Consider the following 15335-nt stretch of genomic DNA (forward strand, 5'->3'; position numbering starts at 1 on the left):
TTCGATCATGTAACGGTCACCTTATGAATATCATATTCGATTACTGCTAGTAATTTAGTCAATATTGGAATGATGTGTCCGTAGCCCGGTCACCGGATACTGGAAAGCATTTTATCACCCAACGCACAGCGACAACGCCTGGTAAATAATTTGTACAGACAGGGAAACAAAATCAATACACGTGCATCTTCTATGCACGTAGATACACGATGTATTGATTTTCAGACGATGAGATAATAATTCTGCTTGACAAATAAGCTCTTTTACAAACTACTAGTTGTTTTAAAGTAGGTTCTTTTAAAAATCATAAGTTGATTTGAAACAAGTATTTGAACAATATCTCAAGTTAATCAAAAGGAGATTCTTAAACAAAATACACTCTTGTTTCAAAATTGTCATTTCAACGGTTTTGCTTCAACGTAACATAAATATGATCAAGGAAGAGTTGTTTCAAATTTTACGGTACTAATAAGCTACATGTAGGTTTTGGTATTAATTGGCGGTAAAGACCCCCAGTTGGACTCGCAACTCGCATCTCAGGTATTTACGCCCCTAACAATCCAGCTCTTCAGGACCCTATGGACTTCTCCTCCAGTTATTTGAAACCATAAGTTCCTGCAAACAAAAATAATAGTTCACTCCAAAGGTACATTTTTTATAGTTCAAGATCTAAATTGTCTGATTCTCTAGCTTCACAAGATTTATACATGATCAAGATTTTGATACAGCCTGTATGTAGCTTTTAGTATATATGTGGCGGTAAAGACTTCACCTGACGCCACCAGGTTGAGCATGCTCCAGCTCTTCAGGGCCCACATGCAATTCTAAATAAATTCTTCCAAACAAAAATAATATTCCCCCCCCCCAAGCTAAAATTTTGAGTAAATTTTCAGTTCATCATCTAAGCTGTCTGATTTCAGAAGATTACATGATCAAGGAAATTATTCAATGTCGAAAATATTAAATTAAAGTTATTTTTACATCACTTCAAAAATGCTACGTTTTGATACAAAATACGGAATATTAACTTCTCGTTACCACTTAGGTTATAGGCAATGTATCTGCTGCTGAAAACAATTAGAAACAAAATAAATTAGGTCTTATTTTGCCAGTAACTAAAAGTCAATGTTAGGCAATTTAGACTCATTTCCCTTGATCTTGATCCTTTTTTGCACTCAAGAATCAATTCTTTTAGCCTCTAGTATTATAATATACCACCATCACTCTCTAAGTCTATGCTGCTATTTAATATAGCTCAAAAATGAACTATACTGTATGAGTTTCTTGTATGATAAATATTAGGAGAAGAAAGTCCAAACTGTTATGGTGCATGTCCATCTTAATAATAATTCGGTTCGTATTTTTCATTCACTGCATTATGAATGACAAAAACTTTCGTGACCGAGGATATCTTGCAACTACGTGAAGCTCGTCGTGCAAATTCTAGAAATTAATAAATTCGCTTCACGTAATGAGCAAGTCGTATTTGATTGGTCAGTTTTACCTCCGCGTAATGAACGTTGAGTGCCCCAGTGGTGCGGTATTTGGTCCATGCTCTTAATAAAATAGCATAATTATTGTCAAGTTTAGGTTTTCTAGATATAGGGTCTCTAGATATAGTTTATGTGAACAAATGTTCCTATTTCAGTTGAAATACTATGGAATTGTTGTCACAGATAAGCAGCTCTTCTTCATCGTCTTTGAGTGCGATTCCCCAGGGAGATCTGACTTCTTTAGTCAGGATTCCAATATAGTCACCTGTGAGAGAATAGCGGTAGACTGCTGGAACTCCTTGGTAGCTGGAGACGAAGACTTCATCTTGGACAACGCATAATCCTGTAGGGTAGAAATTACCTCCTGGTGGAGTGGCGAAGGTGTGGAGTTTGGTACCTTTGGCGTCGTACACGTGGACGGCTACTTGAGAGCCACCATGATCGCTGACGATAACGTGATCATCTGCGGTGACAGCAATGAAGTATGGATGCAAATTATTGAGTTTGAAGCCAGATACTCGAGTACCGTCTTGATTATGGATACTAATGTACCGATTATTACTTCCGATATACACGCGACCTTTGTTGTCAATGGCTAGACCGTACAACCGGGAGTTTTCACTTTGTGACAGGGTGCCGTTAGGATTCTGAACACCGAACCTTTTCTTGAAAGTTAATTGTGCGTTGAAAACTTTGACGTATGGATTAGTGTCCGTGATGAAATAGTCGCCATTTTGCGCGATTGCCAGGCCAAATGGATACGAACCACATTGAGGATCGCCGCCACCTGCACCGCTAGTCTGGATTTGCCGCTTGTTCGTCACATTTTCATCAAAAACTCGAACGTAATGCCCACTGTTGAATGTAGCCACAGCGATGTCATCATTTGTGTCAAAAACGATGTATCTTCCCGTAGTGAATAATCGCGATGCAATAGTCTTTCTTAGAGCCCATTGCTCGTAGGTATTGAGTGAACCAAGAGACCACAGGCCGTTATCAAGATCCTCGCTTGGTATGAAGTCAACTTTACCCATTGACTTTCTGACAGCTTTTGGATTCAACGTAGACATTCGATCCATGGTATTAGAGAGCGATGAATACATAGTGGCTACATCATGCTCAGAACCGTTCTGGGTAATCTGTTGTGTCATCTCCATTGCAGTATAAAGACGTGCTTTCCAAAATTGCAGACTATCTCTGTGCGCTTCTATCTCCTTTCTTCGTTTTGCCTCTAATGCATTCATTTTCTGCGTGAATTCCGATTCTGCTTTCTTTGACGTCTTCTTGTAGAGACTGATGGCTTTCTGCACATTGGCTCTCAATTCTTTAGCAGTTTTCTCATCCTGTGCAGTGGCAATATCAATAGCTTTGGGACCGAGTTTCACCTTTTTGAGTAACCCTTGGAGTGTGTCATTTCGCTCGTCGGCCGCCCTCTTCAGCTCTGTCTGTTTATGATCGGGGCGTGGGTGGCCTACGACGGTACAATCTCGGCACATTGGCTCGTCGCATGTCTCGCAGTAGAACCGCAAAACTTCACCCTTGTGCTTGGGACACATCTCTTGCTCAGGTAGATTGTGCATGGTCAATTTTCCCGTGCGGAGTTCTTCCAATGTAAGCACGTGGTGATGTTTCAATACTCGCAACGATTTGTGACTCTCCGCACATTTATTACACAAGAAATCATTGCATTCTACACATCGACCAACAGCCTGATTATCAGAATTATCGCACGAGGTACATGGAATCTTGGCATCTTTCTCGTACAGTTGCTTCATAATTTCATTTCGCTCTTTCAATTTGCTGACGAAAAAGTTAGTCCGGAGTTCCTTGACCCCACCTTTTGGCAACGGAAAGTCTTCGCGACAGGTGGGGCACGATACCGCGTCCTTGTACTTATCCGGATTTTTCTTTGCCGAGCTTTGAGCCCAACTTGTGAGACATTTCAAGCAGAATGTATGAAGACATGGCAATGCCTTAGGTTTGTCAATAGCGACATGGCAAATGCCGCACTGGACAAGATCGGCGTTATTAACAGTTCCTTCCAGGTTTAGTAGCTTTGAATCGGCCATTTTGTTCGCCTTTGTTCCCGGCCCTTTTTGGCCTACGTACATGTACACGAAACAACAACTCGCGACTTGAGTAGCCTATATGTGACGCTTTCAAGTCGGTCAAAGTCTATTGCCTATAACTCACTACTGTATGTTTTTGACGTATTTCGATATGATAAGTTCAGATGCAAAAGCCGATAAACGCAATTTCAAACTTTTTGAGTTAAGGGAGTGTTCATAAATACTTTGGTGGAGGGGGGGGGGGGGCTGGAAAATATGGGGGATCAAAAATATTTTGGGTCAGGGGGATCAACAAAAATTTAGTCCTTAATTTGATGGTAAAAGTCCGGGCTAATATGTACGACAAGGCATGCACATTCAAATGTTTTGCGCCTTCCGCGCGCATGAATGTTAAGTATTTCAATTGTGTACTCACAAGCTTCAAACCAACAAAATCATTTTGCGAACTTTACAATTTGGGTGGAAAACTATGACTCCAATGAGTAATAACTCCAAGCGCTAATTTTTAGCTTTAGCTAATGGGTTAATAACATTGTATTTGTGGTTTCTTTTTTAGGACATGAAGGGGGGTCCAAACAATTTAGACCATAAAAAGGGCGGATCAGAAATTTCCACTCCAGCAAAGTATTTATGAACACTCCCTAAGGCCATCAACATCTGCCCTATAATGCTAGCTGTAAATTAACACCCTACTTTAAAATTGTCAAGGTAGATTGATGAATTTATGATCAAAAATAGCACACATTTTCTTACTATTTTCTTTATATTTCACCAATTATATTGAGAACAATTTATAGATCGGTTTTTGCATATGAATTCTCCATGCGAACTGCAAAAGCTCCGAATTAATCCAAATTGGCGAGTGATGCTACGTTACGCATGTATTTTGTCACCCGATGTACATTTGAACGGTTCATATACTGCTTGTTTGGTCCAAATCCAATTACATGAGAGATGACACAACTAAATTGGCTTCCAATAGTGTCGATTAGGAATTATGTGCCCAAGAACAACCACTTTTATCATGTAACGGTCACCTTATGAATATCATATTCGATAACTGCTGATAATTTAGTCAATATTGAAATGATGTGCCTGGCCCGGTCCCTGGATACCATTTGATCATCTAAGGGTTACCTTATATTATGAGCTCTGTGCGCAGCAATCACGAATATTATATAATCGCGTCAATAATGCATGAGTAATAGTTCTCATCCTTTTAATATCATGTTTATTACCATAGCTAATATGATATACGAATAAGTTTATCAATTAATTTCGTAATCGTACTTTTATGAAAAAGGGTAATGTTATGGTGTGGTCACCAATCGGGTACCTCTATTGACAGTTTCCCATTTAGACCATTCCTTTAGGTTGTTCCAAATGTTCCCAACCTTCTTACTAACCCTGTCATAAACTGAAAGATAAAGCGCACAAAGAAAACGATATCCCAGAGAATGGCCCATTTGCAAGCCAATGATGCTAAAGACAGTTACGCAGATTTTCGAATGAATTAAATCCATTATACGATCTTTTCGAATGAATATGGTTTTTATTTCGGTCTAGATCCGTTAGTCCGAAAATAAGGTTCACTTACCGAAAAATGAAGGAGTCGCTGGTCCGAAAGTTCTCTAGTACCCTACCCCTAAACCCTAAAACTCTAAACCTACCCGTAAACCTAACTTTCGGGCTAGCGACCACTTTTTATTTCTCGGGCTAGCAAACCTTATTTTTGTACTAGCTGACCCTAGGAGTAATGGCCCTGCATACCACCTGTTCAAATCTGAACATATCCCAGATTACACTTTTTTTGGAATCGGTCAAATTAGTGGTGTTTGTAGGACAACAGAGCAATGTTGTAATTATAACAATCATATATATATATATATGACCCAGATAGTAGTTGGGGTTTCTTTCATTTTACCTCATTATTTCGACTTAAAACGGACAAAAACCCTTCCTAACAGTTACAGTAAAATTGTTATTAATATTATATCATAATTGTTGGCAAACAGGGTTACAATTTGACCGAAATTATATACTGCGGCTTTATCCAGTCTCTGATAACAAATCAATACCCCATGTCGGTCATAAAGGCGCAGGATTGGTCATTGCACGAAAGTGTGCAATTTGTATAAATAGTACAAATAGCACAAATAGCCAGTTGCTTAAGCAATTTTTACAAATTGCATAAATAGCCACAGATAGCTGCAATTGATGCAATCTATGCCGGACGAATTGTATAAATAGCCACAGGTGTTGCAATTTGTGGAATTTATGTCAGTAAATTGCACGAATAGCCTACAGTTGCAAGAAAGTGTACAAATAGCACAAATAGCCACGTATGTAAGCAATTTTTACAAATTGCATAAATAGCTACAGGTGTTGCAATTTTTGCCATTTATGTCAGTCAATTGCACGAATCATTTGGAAATTCTGATCTTTGGTATTGAACACATACAATTTTTCCCCAAAATGCCTAAATATTTTAGGTCTAAGATTATCTTGACCTGACCAAGATTAACTTGAACTGTCCACATTAACTAGATATAATCGACAATTGATCTGCAAACTTTGAACAAAAGAAATACAATGGAGAATGGCACAAAAGAACAGGCCTAGACGTATTTAAGTTACTATAAAGTAAGTTCTTAAACGTGTTATATCAGAGATCATGATCTTTAAATTCCATTTTCAATATTTTTTCACTCCAAAGCTTCAATGTAGAGTAAAATTTCAGTTCAACATCTAACTTGTCTGATTTCCTAGTTACATAAGATTACATGATAAATATCAAATCCCAAGATATTTTACATCAGCTAGGAGCCCTTCAAAAACTGTTTTGATTTAAACCACGTGGAATTTTAACGTCTGGTACAATTCATCAGTTGCTGAGCACAACGTGAAACAAAATAATATTAGCACGAGGGGCGGGGGTTTTCGAAAAATTTTGTACGGAGATGCGCCACGAAGACTTTCTGATGCTGAATTTTTGTATATCTGCTTTTTGCTGTTTATATATGCAACCCATTATACCAATATTTCACAAAAAGCACCAAAATAGCGCCCAGATTTGTCCAAATTAGGTGCTTTTAAGGGCACTTTTGCCCAAATGCGCCTAATTAGGAGCATTGGTCTTCACTTAAAACCTAAGCATCGATACCAAAATCGCTGAAAAGGTATCCCAAAACGGTGGCATATCCCTGTACACCTTCAACCCGAGAAAGAACCCCCTCCGAAATGAACTTGCTTTGCTAATAACTGAAAGTCAATGTTAGCGACATTAGGCTCATTTCACTTGATCATGTTGATCGTGCCCCTTTTTTTGCACTCAAGAATCAGTTCTTATAGTACATTAACTTATCCCTACAAATCAGTTCCACCAAGACCCCAATTCATTCCAAACCATTTTGTTTCAGAGCCGCACACCTCCATCAAAATGAAGGTCGAGTGCCCCTGATCAAACGGATGCGGTAATGCGGTCCATGTCCTTTGGATATAATCATGATAATCGATTTCGATCATTGTCGAGTCCTTTGGATAATTGTCGGTATCTAGATGATAGTTAATGTGAATGAATGTTACTATTTCAGTTGAAATACTTTGATGGAATTCTTGTCACAGACAAGCAGCTCTTCCCCGTCGTCTTTGAGTGCCATTCCCCAGGGAGATGTGACTTCCTTCGTCAGAATTCCAATGTAGTCACCTGTGAGAGAGTAACGGTAGACTACTCTGGGTCCTGTGTAACTAGCAACGAAGACTTCATCTTGGACCACACATAATCCTGTAGGGTGGAAGTTACCTTCTGGTGGATTGGCGAAGGTGTGGAGTTGAGTGCCTTTTGTGTCGTACACGTGGATAGCCTGTTGACAGCCGCCATGATCGCTGACGATGACGTTATCATCTGCGGTAATGGCGATGAACCATGGATACATATTGTTGAGGTTGAAGCCAGATACTCGAGTACCGTCTTGGTTATGGATACTAATGTACTGGTTAGAACTTCCGACATACACGCGACCATTGTTGTCAATGGCTATACCGTACAAGTAGGAATCATCATCGTATGACCAGTTGCCGTTTGGATTCTGAACACCAAACGTTTGCTTGAAATTTCCCTCCGCGTTGAAAACTTTCACGTATGGATTAGAGTCCGTGATGAAATAGTCGCCATTTTGCGCGATTGTCAGGCCCCATGGATTCGAACAATTCCTTGGATCGCGTCCACCTGCATCGCGCGTTTGGATTTGCCGTTTGTTTGTGCCATTTTCATCAAAAACCTGAACGTATTTATTGCCACTTTGGATTGCAACAGCGATTTCGTCATTTTTGTCGAAAACGATGTATTTTCCATTATTGAACTGTCGCGATGCAATGGTCTTTCCTAGAGTCCATTGCTCGTAAGTATTGAGTGAACCGAGAGAACTCAGACCGTTAGCAAGATCCTCGCCTGGTATGAATTCAATTTTACCTATGGACTTTCTGACAGCTTTTGGAGTCAATTTGGACATCCGTTGCATGGTATTAGAGAGCGATGAATACATTGTGGCTATATCATGCTCGGAACCATTCTGCGTAATCTGTTGTGTCATCTCCATTGAAGTACACAGACGCGCTTTCTGAAATTGTAGGCCATCACTGTGCGCTTCTATCTCCTTGATTCGTTTTGCCTCCAACTCTTTTATTTTCTGTGTGAATTCCTTTTCATCTTGTTTCATTTTCTGTATGAAGTCTGTTTCTGCTTTCTTAGCCGTTTCCTTGTAGAGACTAATAGCTTTCTTCACATTGTCGCCCAGTACTTCAGCGGTTTTCTCATTCTCCGTAGTCGCGGTATCAATAGCTTTAGGAATGAGTTCAACTTGCTTGAATAACTCTTGGAGTTTATCATTTCTCTCTTCAGCCGCAGTCTTCAGGTCTATCTGTTTATGATCGGGAAGCGGGTGGTCTAAGACGGTACAAGCTCGGCACATTGGCTCATCACAAGTCTCGCAGTAGAAATACAAAACTTCACGCGTGTGCTTTGGACACATCTCTTGTTTGGGCAGATTGTGCATAGTCAATTTTCCCGTGCGCAGCTCCTCCAGTGTAAGCACGTGGTGATGTTTCAGTATGCGCAACGACTTGTGAATATCCAAACATTTCTTACACAAAAAATCGTTGCATTCTACACAGCGACCAAAAGCCCGGTTGTCAGAATTATCACACGAGGTACATGGAATCTTGGCATCTTTCTTGCACAGTTTTCCCATAATCTCATTGCGCTCTTTCAATTTGCTGATGAAAAAGTTAGTCCTGAGTTCCTTCACTCCATCTTTTGGTAACGGAAAGTCCTCGCGACAGGTGGGGCACGATACCGCGTCCTTGTACTTATCCGGGTGTTTCTTTGCCGAGCTTTGAGCCCAACTGGTGAGACATTTCAAGCAAAAGGTATGAAGACACGGTAGTGCCTTAGGTTTGTCAATAGCGGCATGGCAGATGCTGCATTGAACAAGATCGGCGTTACTAACAGTTCCTTCGAGGTTTAGTAGCTTTGAATCGGCCATTGTGTCTTTTTCCTGAGTCTATATTATCCCGATCTCTACATGTACACGAAATAAAACTCGAATAATGTATGCAATTCGATTCGGTGCAACGTCTATGATTTTACCATCTGGATTCTACTATCAAAATCTCACTAGTTTTTGATGCATTTCAATACGAACCACATAAATATCCGGATTAATTTAGTCCAGGTTATCGCGTGAATGAGCTCCTTATCGCGTGATGCCGCAAACGTCCTGCTGTAACGCCACCGGGTTTTTTTAATCGGTTCCTAGCATATGTTGCTTGTTTGGATCACTTTATCATAATATACAACGCAACTAAATTGGATTCGAATTATTGTAGATTCGGAATTACGTGTCTCGGGATAGTCCCTTTGATCATGCAACAGTCACCTTATGAACTCCGTGCGCAGCAATCATGAATCACAGCGGCATTCGTCATCGGGCCACGGCGTTTTTAAAATGCGTAAAAAAACTACTTGATTTTAATGCTAATTATTGCACATTCTAAGGAAGTCTGATTATCTTTTTGAAATAGCCGAGTGGGTGGGTTTTCGCTTAAATTTGTTTTGTAAAAACTGAAGCATCATATGTATAAATTAATATATGAATATTAACTGTACAACATGTATAACGATTCGTGATACCCAATTATGGGACAGTTGGTGTCGTTTAGGATGCAGAGAATTTTATTTCAATTTTATATACGTCAAAATATTTTTTTAATTTAGTGAAATAAACGCTCACAAAATGATGAATTTTTTTTACATAGAACCCCAATAAAGATTACTGTATCGTTTTTATGGTATTCTAATCTTCCATTTTCTAAAATTATCTTGGGGGTTCTATGCAAAAATCTTGCAATGAATAAACTGGGAGGGAACCCAACGTATAATACCCCTGGGACTATAGGTCTACAAGAAAAATGGCAGGCTCAAAAATGGCAGGCTCGCTATACATTGCTCGAACCGATATACCATGTATTGTGCGGACCACGTACACGTATTGTTGTATTTCTATTATACTGTATGCCCGATAAATGTTGGAGTTGCCTGTAGCCTAAGCTAGCCTATAATAAATTCGATTCATGTGGTCCAATGGATTAGCGCGCTGGACTTGAGTATTCTGTATGTAGCTGCGGCGTGGGTTCGAGGCCCACCTCTGCCGAGCTGAAAATTCCCTTTTTTAAATTTCATATTAGGGAAATAGGACTGGGCGAATTTATGTATGACCTAGGGAGGAGTGATCATGAACATCATATCCGATGATATCCGGTAACTGCTGATATAGAATTGAGTCAGTATTGCATGAGTAAGCTATATATAGTGCTCGTTCTTTTTAATATCATGTAATATTTTTAAATATCTTGGCTTATATAATAGTACGTATACGTTGGCTTATAATTTTCTATCATCAAATGTTTGATACAAAAAGTCATCAAAATGTGAAATGTTCTGAATATAAATTTGCAGAAATATAATGAATTTCGTGAATATTAGAGAAAAAACGGGGTCAATCGATACAAGATTATCAGAAATTTGTTCAAAATTCTTGAAAAGGGGGATCTTTTGGTGTCAGTAAAACAAAAAAATAAATAAGGAGGTCATTGGTTTAGATTGTGGTCAATGTGGCCGCACATCCCCGTCACTCATTTATAGTGGGTGCCCCGGAACCTTCACAACCTTGTAATCAACATGATCAAACCTGACATTAGCTGGAAGGTACGAGGGCGGTCAAAAGTTCGTAGAACAAGGTACTTGAAAGAGTACTAGCCAAATTCTTTCTATCTCACTCTTGAGCATGGTCACTACAAACCATAATGCACCCGTCGCAATTTTTCTTGAAACCTTCTTCGTCAACAAAATGGAAGTCTTCCGATAGCTCCTTGAGCCACTCTTCCGTGAGGGCTCACCAGCATTGATCACCAGCAAACCTGATATTATGAAGGTAGGACTTAAAATTCTAAAATAGGTTTCACTAACTGGAGGTCATGCCTGAACCACAATGTGGTTACTTTAGTTAACTGACCCCTCTGTCGTGAATGGCAGCTTGACAAACTAAGAATAACGTACAGAACACAATCCGAGAACAGTCACATTCCTACCATCAACCTTCTTCACATGATGGCTTGCCTCAATTTTGCTATATTGTATGATATATGCCTATGATTGTACTTTCATTTGGCAAATGATCTGTCATCAAGACTCTCCCTGGATCTCAGAAACAGCGATGAAGACCTTGCACTATGGTGACCGAGTGATGATCTTCTTAGGGGTGGGAGATCTAGGTGCTTCCACTAAATGCACTCGTAATTCCACTGATTAATGTATGTCTTATCACCGTTGGCCACATATAGATTAAACTTGCCTCGGTCCTCATTCTAAGTGTATAGAAGGTGTGGATGTGAATATGTCAATTGGTATCACTTTTGTACATGAAGATTCTGGGACCCCATCTAGAAGACACCCTGGAATACCCAATGTTAATTGATTAATGTTGAAAACACATTCAACAGAGTTGTCATATTTTGTGGCTATCTCATCTTTCTTATTTGGCTCTTTATTCATTATCAATGCCACTGTACCAGCACGTATATCATTAGTGGTGACATCAGCAAGTCTTTTGAACCTTGGATGATCTTCAAGGACGCTCATTCCATTCTTGAACTCTAAGAACTATTTCATTGCTGTTGAATACCAAGGACTTCATTACCAGTTACAGCAACTGTACATTGTTAAGTTTCATTTGAGTTTTCACCGCCGTCCGGAGAAATTTCCATAATGAGCTACATTCACTTCTGGTAGTACCTGTGAATTCATGGAGGTAGGCTTTCTCTGAAGAGTGTCCTGCCCACATACAGTGATGTAAAAATCTAATATCTTTGCAGTAATGTTTTGAAGGAACACGCTTTCAAATGAGACCAAATTCAATACCGTGCGACAAAGTAGCATACCGAGTTCTACGAACTTTTGACCGCCCTCGTAAGCACACAAAGAAAATGTGCGAGTTGAATTGTCAATAACCTTAACAAAAAAATTAAATGGTTGTTTTAAACATGGCCAGATGACAAGGTTGGTAACGCCAAGTGTTTCTGGAATGCTGCTAAAATAAGAAAACTTTTAATGCTAATTTATTGCATATTCTAGGGAAGCGTGTTTACCTTTTTTTAGATAGCCGAGTGAGAGGGTTTTCAATGAAATAGTTTTTGTGTCAAAATTGAAGCATCCTATGTATAAAAGAATATATGAATATTTACTGCACGTCATATATAACGATTCATGATACCCAATTGTGGCACATTTGATGTCGTTTAAGAGGCAGAGAATTTTATTTCAATTTTATATACGCCGAAATATTTTTTTAATTGAGCGAGAATAAGGATAGAAAAACGTTGAAAATTCTATGTAAAATTACATTAGAACCCGCCAAAGATTACTGTTTTGTTTTTATGATATTCTAATCTTTTATTTTCCGAAGAAACATTTGAAGTCTAATGTAGATTTTTTTTATATAAATGATAAAAACATCGAACGCGTATACAAGAAAAATGGTAGGCTCCACTATTATACTGAACCACATGTATATACGAGCACGTGCGAGTCAAAATCGATATAATGTATTGTCCATGTAGAGGCCCATTTATTGTCGGATTTCTGTGTGTAGAACACGCAGTTAACAACAATTGAGCGCTATTAATACACATTAATGTTTTTAAGCAAATAAAATTCCAAAATATGGTAGGTTTTCTGTCTTTGCTTGTCACGTGGTAAGCCTATGTTGAAGTTGCGATTATATGTTCAAAAAACTTTCAAGATGGATACCAACAAGTCATGTGGCCGAGCGGTCTAAGGCGCTAGGCTCATTCAGAATTCACGATAGCGGTTCGGCGTGAGTTCGAGCCCCACCTCTGCCAAACTAAATTTCCCTTACGCGTATGTAGGGCTGTTAAGACCCCCTTTGTCAGCGTCGCTGTCACACAAAGACCCCATATTTTTTTACGAACACATGCTCTGTCACCCGAAGACCCCTTATTTTTCCATTTGATTTGTTACCCAAAGACCCTTATTTTTCAATTTGAACAGCAAATTTCATTTATCACTGATTTTGTTACTTATTTTGAAAAAACGAAGAAATTTGAAACCATTTAGAGCTAGAAATTCGATGTTCGAGGTTTTTGTGGCGCTGTTTCGGCTCTCACCCGAAGGGTCCATTAAAAAAAAGGTCATGTTCTCACCCACTGACCCCATAATTTTACATTTTGCTCTCACCAAATGCCAAAAATCATGCTCTCACCCACTGATCCCATATATTTTTTTACATTTTGCTCTCGCCGAATGCCCCTTACTGCGAAAGCGCCAGCCCTACACCTATATCCATTTCATATTAAGTGCCCCCCCCCCCGGAGCTGATCCTGGTTGCGAAGGTTATTTGTGGAATGTCTAGGGTGTGCGCTCTTGAAGCAGCAAAGTCCCTGAATTGTTGTTTAATTTATGGAATGATGTGGGGCCGTAGTGGTCAGCGACAACCTGTAAAGTGTGCTGAGGTTTGTGGATCAACGTCTAGGCGTTGTGCCTGTGCGTAGCGCACTATAAATCACTGTGCTTTTTCCCCTCTTGCAAGCCAATGATGCTAAAACATCTGCTCGGCTTTTCAAATGTGTTCAATCAGTTGGTGCATTTGGATGGCCTCACTTAAACAAACGAATGCCACGTCATTGACTCCTGTTCTGCACTTATCATTTTCACTTTTTCAAGTTCAAAACAGCAATAACGTTTGTTTATGTTTTTCGGCCCTTCCAGGGCAAAATTTATTGTAACAGACGTACATTAATCAAAATAAAACACGTTAAATACTAAGATTTTTTTACAAGCTTACACGTAAATCAAAAAACAAAAATGGGTTTAAAGATCATACAGTAAATTGAAATATTCCTTATAAATTCCTTATAACATGTATAAGCGGATTTGATTTTATTTCTGTATATTTCTACCTGAATTAAATTTTTTTTTTTTTTTTTCAACATCCATTCTGTTATTTATTTTATTTCTTGGTTTATGAATGTTATTAATTTTAGATGATCAATTTTTTATTTTCTAAGTTTCCTTGGACAATACACAAAGCAGGGTTAGGGTAAGGAGTTAGAGTTTATACGGTTAACTCTCTCCACGCGGGTGTCGACTGCAGACGACAAGTTTCAAAATTTTCTTTAACATTTCAGAATTTTACATTTTCATGACCATATTTGAAAATATTTTAAATTACTACAAACAAGCCTAGCATTACTTTTATCATATTTACACCTTGATTACCATCAAAATTGACGAACATTAATTTGTAAAAAAATTATGTTGACATCGGTAGATTAGAATTCCCAAATTGTCCATTAGTTTTAAATGTACATTCATACTTATTGAAGAATCGTCATGAAAAGAAAGACTACTATTAGCCACACTGTTTGAAGTAAAGGCCGGGAGTAAAGGCTGGATATATAGATATTATATACAAGAAGTGTACAAAATACACTAAATATACAGCTATACTCTGAGCAGCCTGAATTATTATGAAATAAAATCAAACAAGATAGCTGCAGTGCTATAGATAAACACATACACATTTTTGCGTAAATTGGAAGTGGAAAACTCTTTCCAAGCGCCCTTATGTTTGGATTTAATAAGTATACAAATCTGATGCAGTGTTAAGGGATCCAAAATGAGCGTTTATTGCGTTTCGACAGTATTTTTTTGGGACATGAGAGCACCTCAGACCTATCGAATTGCATTCTGAATACGAAGCATGTCTTTCTGATATCAAATAATTTTCATTTTTTTAAATCACAATATAATACAAATTTTATGACAAATTATAAAAATTTGATATTTTTCAAATTTTGATATATAACAGTCCTCGAAGTAAATTATATAAATCTAATGATATATTCTTAAAGTGTATGTAACAGGAGGAAAAGCCGACGGTCAATTGAAAATTTTGACCTTTCATATTGAAGATATGGATTTTTTTCCCAAAAAGACCTAATTTTTTTTGGTGTTTTGGGAAAAAAATCCATATCTTCAATACGAAAGGTCAAAATTTTCAATTGTTCGTCGGCTTTTCATCCCACCTACATACACTTTAAGTATAAATCATCAGATTTATAAAGTTTACTTCGAGTACTGTTAAATATCAAAAATATCAATTTTTAATGATTTGCCATAAAATGTGTATTACATTGC

General features: G+C 38.4%; 1 protein-coding gene across 1 annotated transcript; it reads right to left on the reverse strand.

Annotated features, from left to right (window-relative positions):
- Nucleotides 1-6437: 6437 nt before the first annotated feature.
- Nucleotides 6438-9123, reverse strand: LOC140167354 (E3 ubiquitin-protein ligase TRIM45-like). The gene has a single exon (XM_072190667.1). The coding sequence runs from the start codon at nt 9103-9105 to the stop codon at nt 7147-7149; it is 1959 nt and encodes a 652-aa protein (XP_072046768.1). The 5' UTR covers nt 9106-9123; the 3' UTR covers nt 6438-7146.
- Nucleotides 9124-15335: the final 6212 nt, after the last annotated feature.

The sequence above is a fragment of the Amphiura filiformis genome, chromosome 13 (genome assembly GCF_039555335.1).
Source record: "Amphiura filiformis chromosome 13, Afil_fr2py, whole genome shotgun sequence".
NCBI lineage: Eukaryota > Metazoa > Echinodermata > Ophiuroidea > Amphilepidida > Amphiuridae > Amphiura > Amphiura filiformis.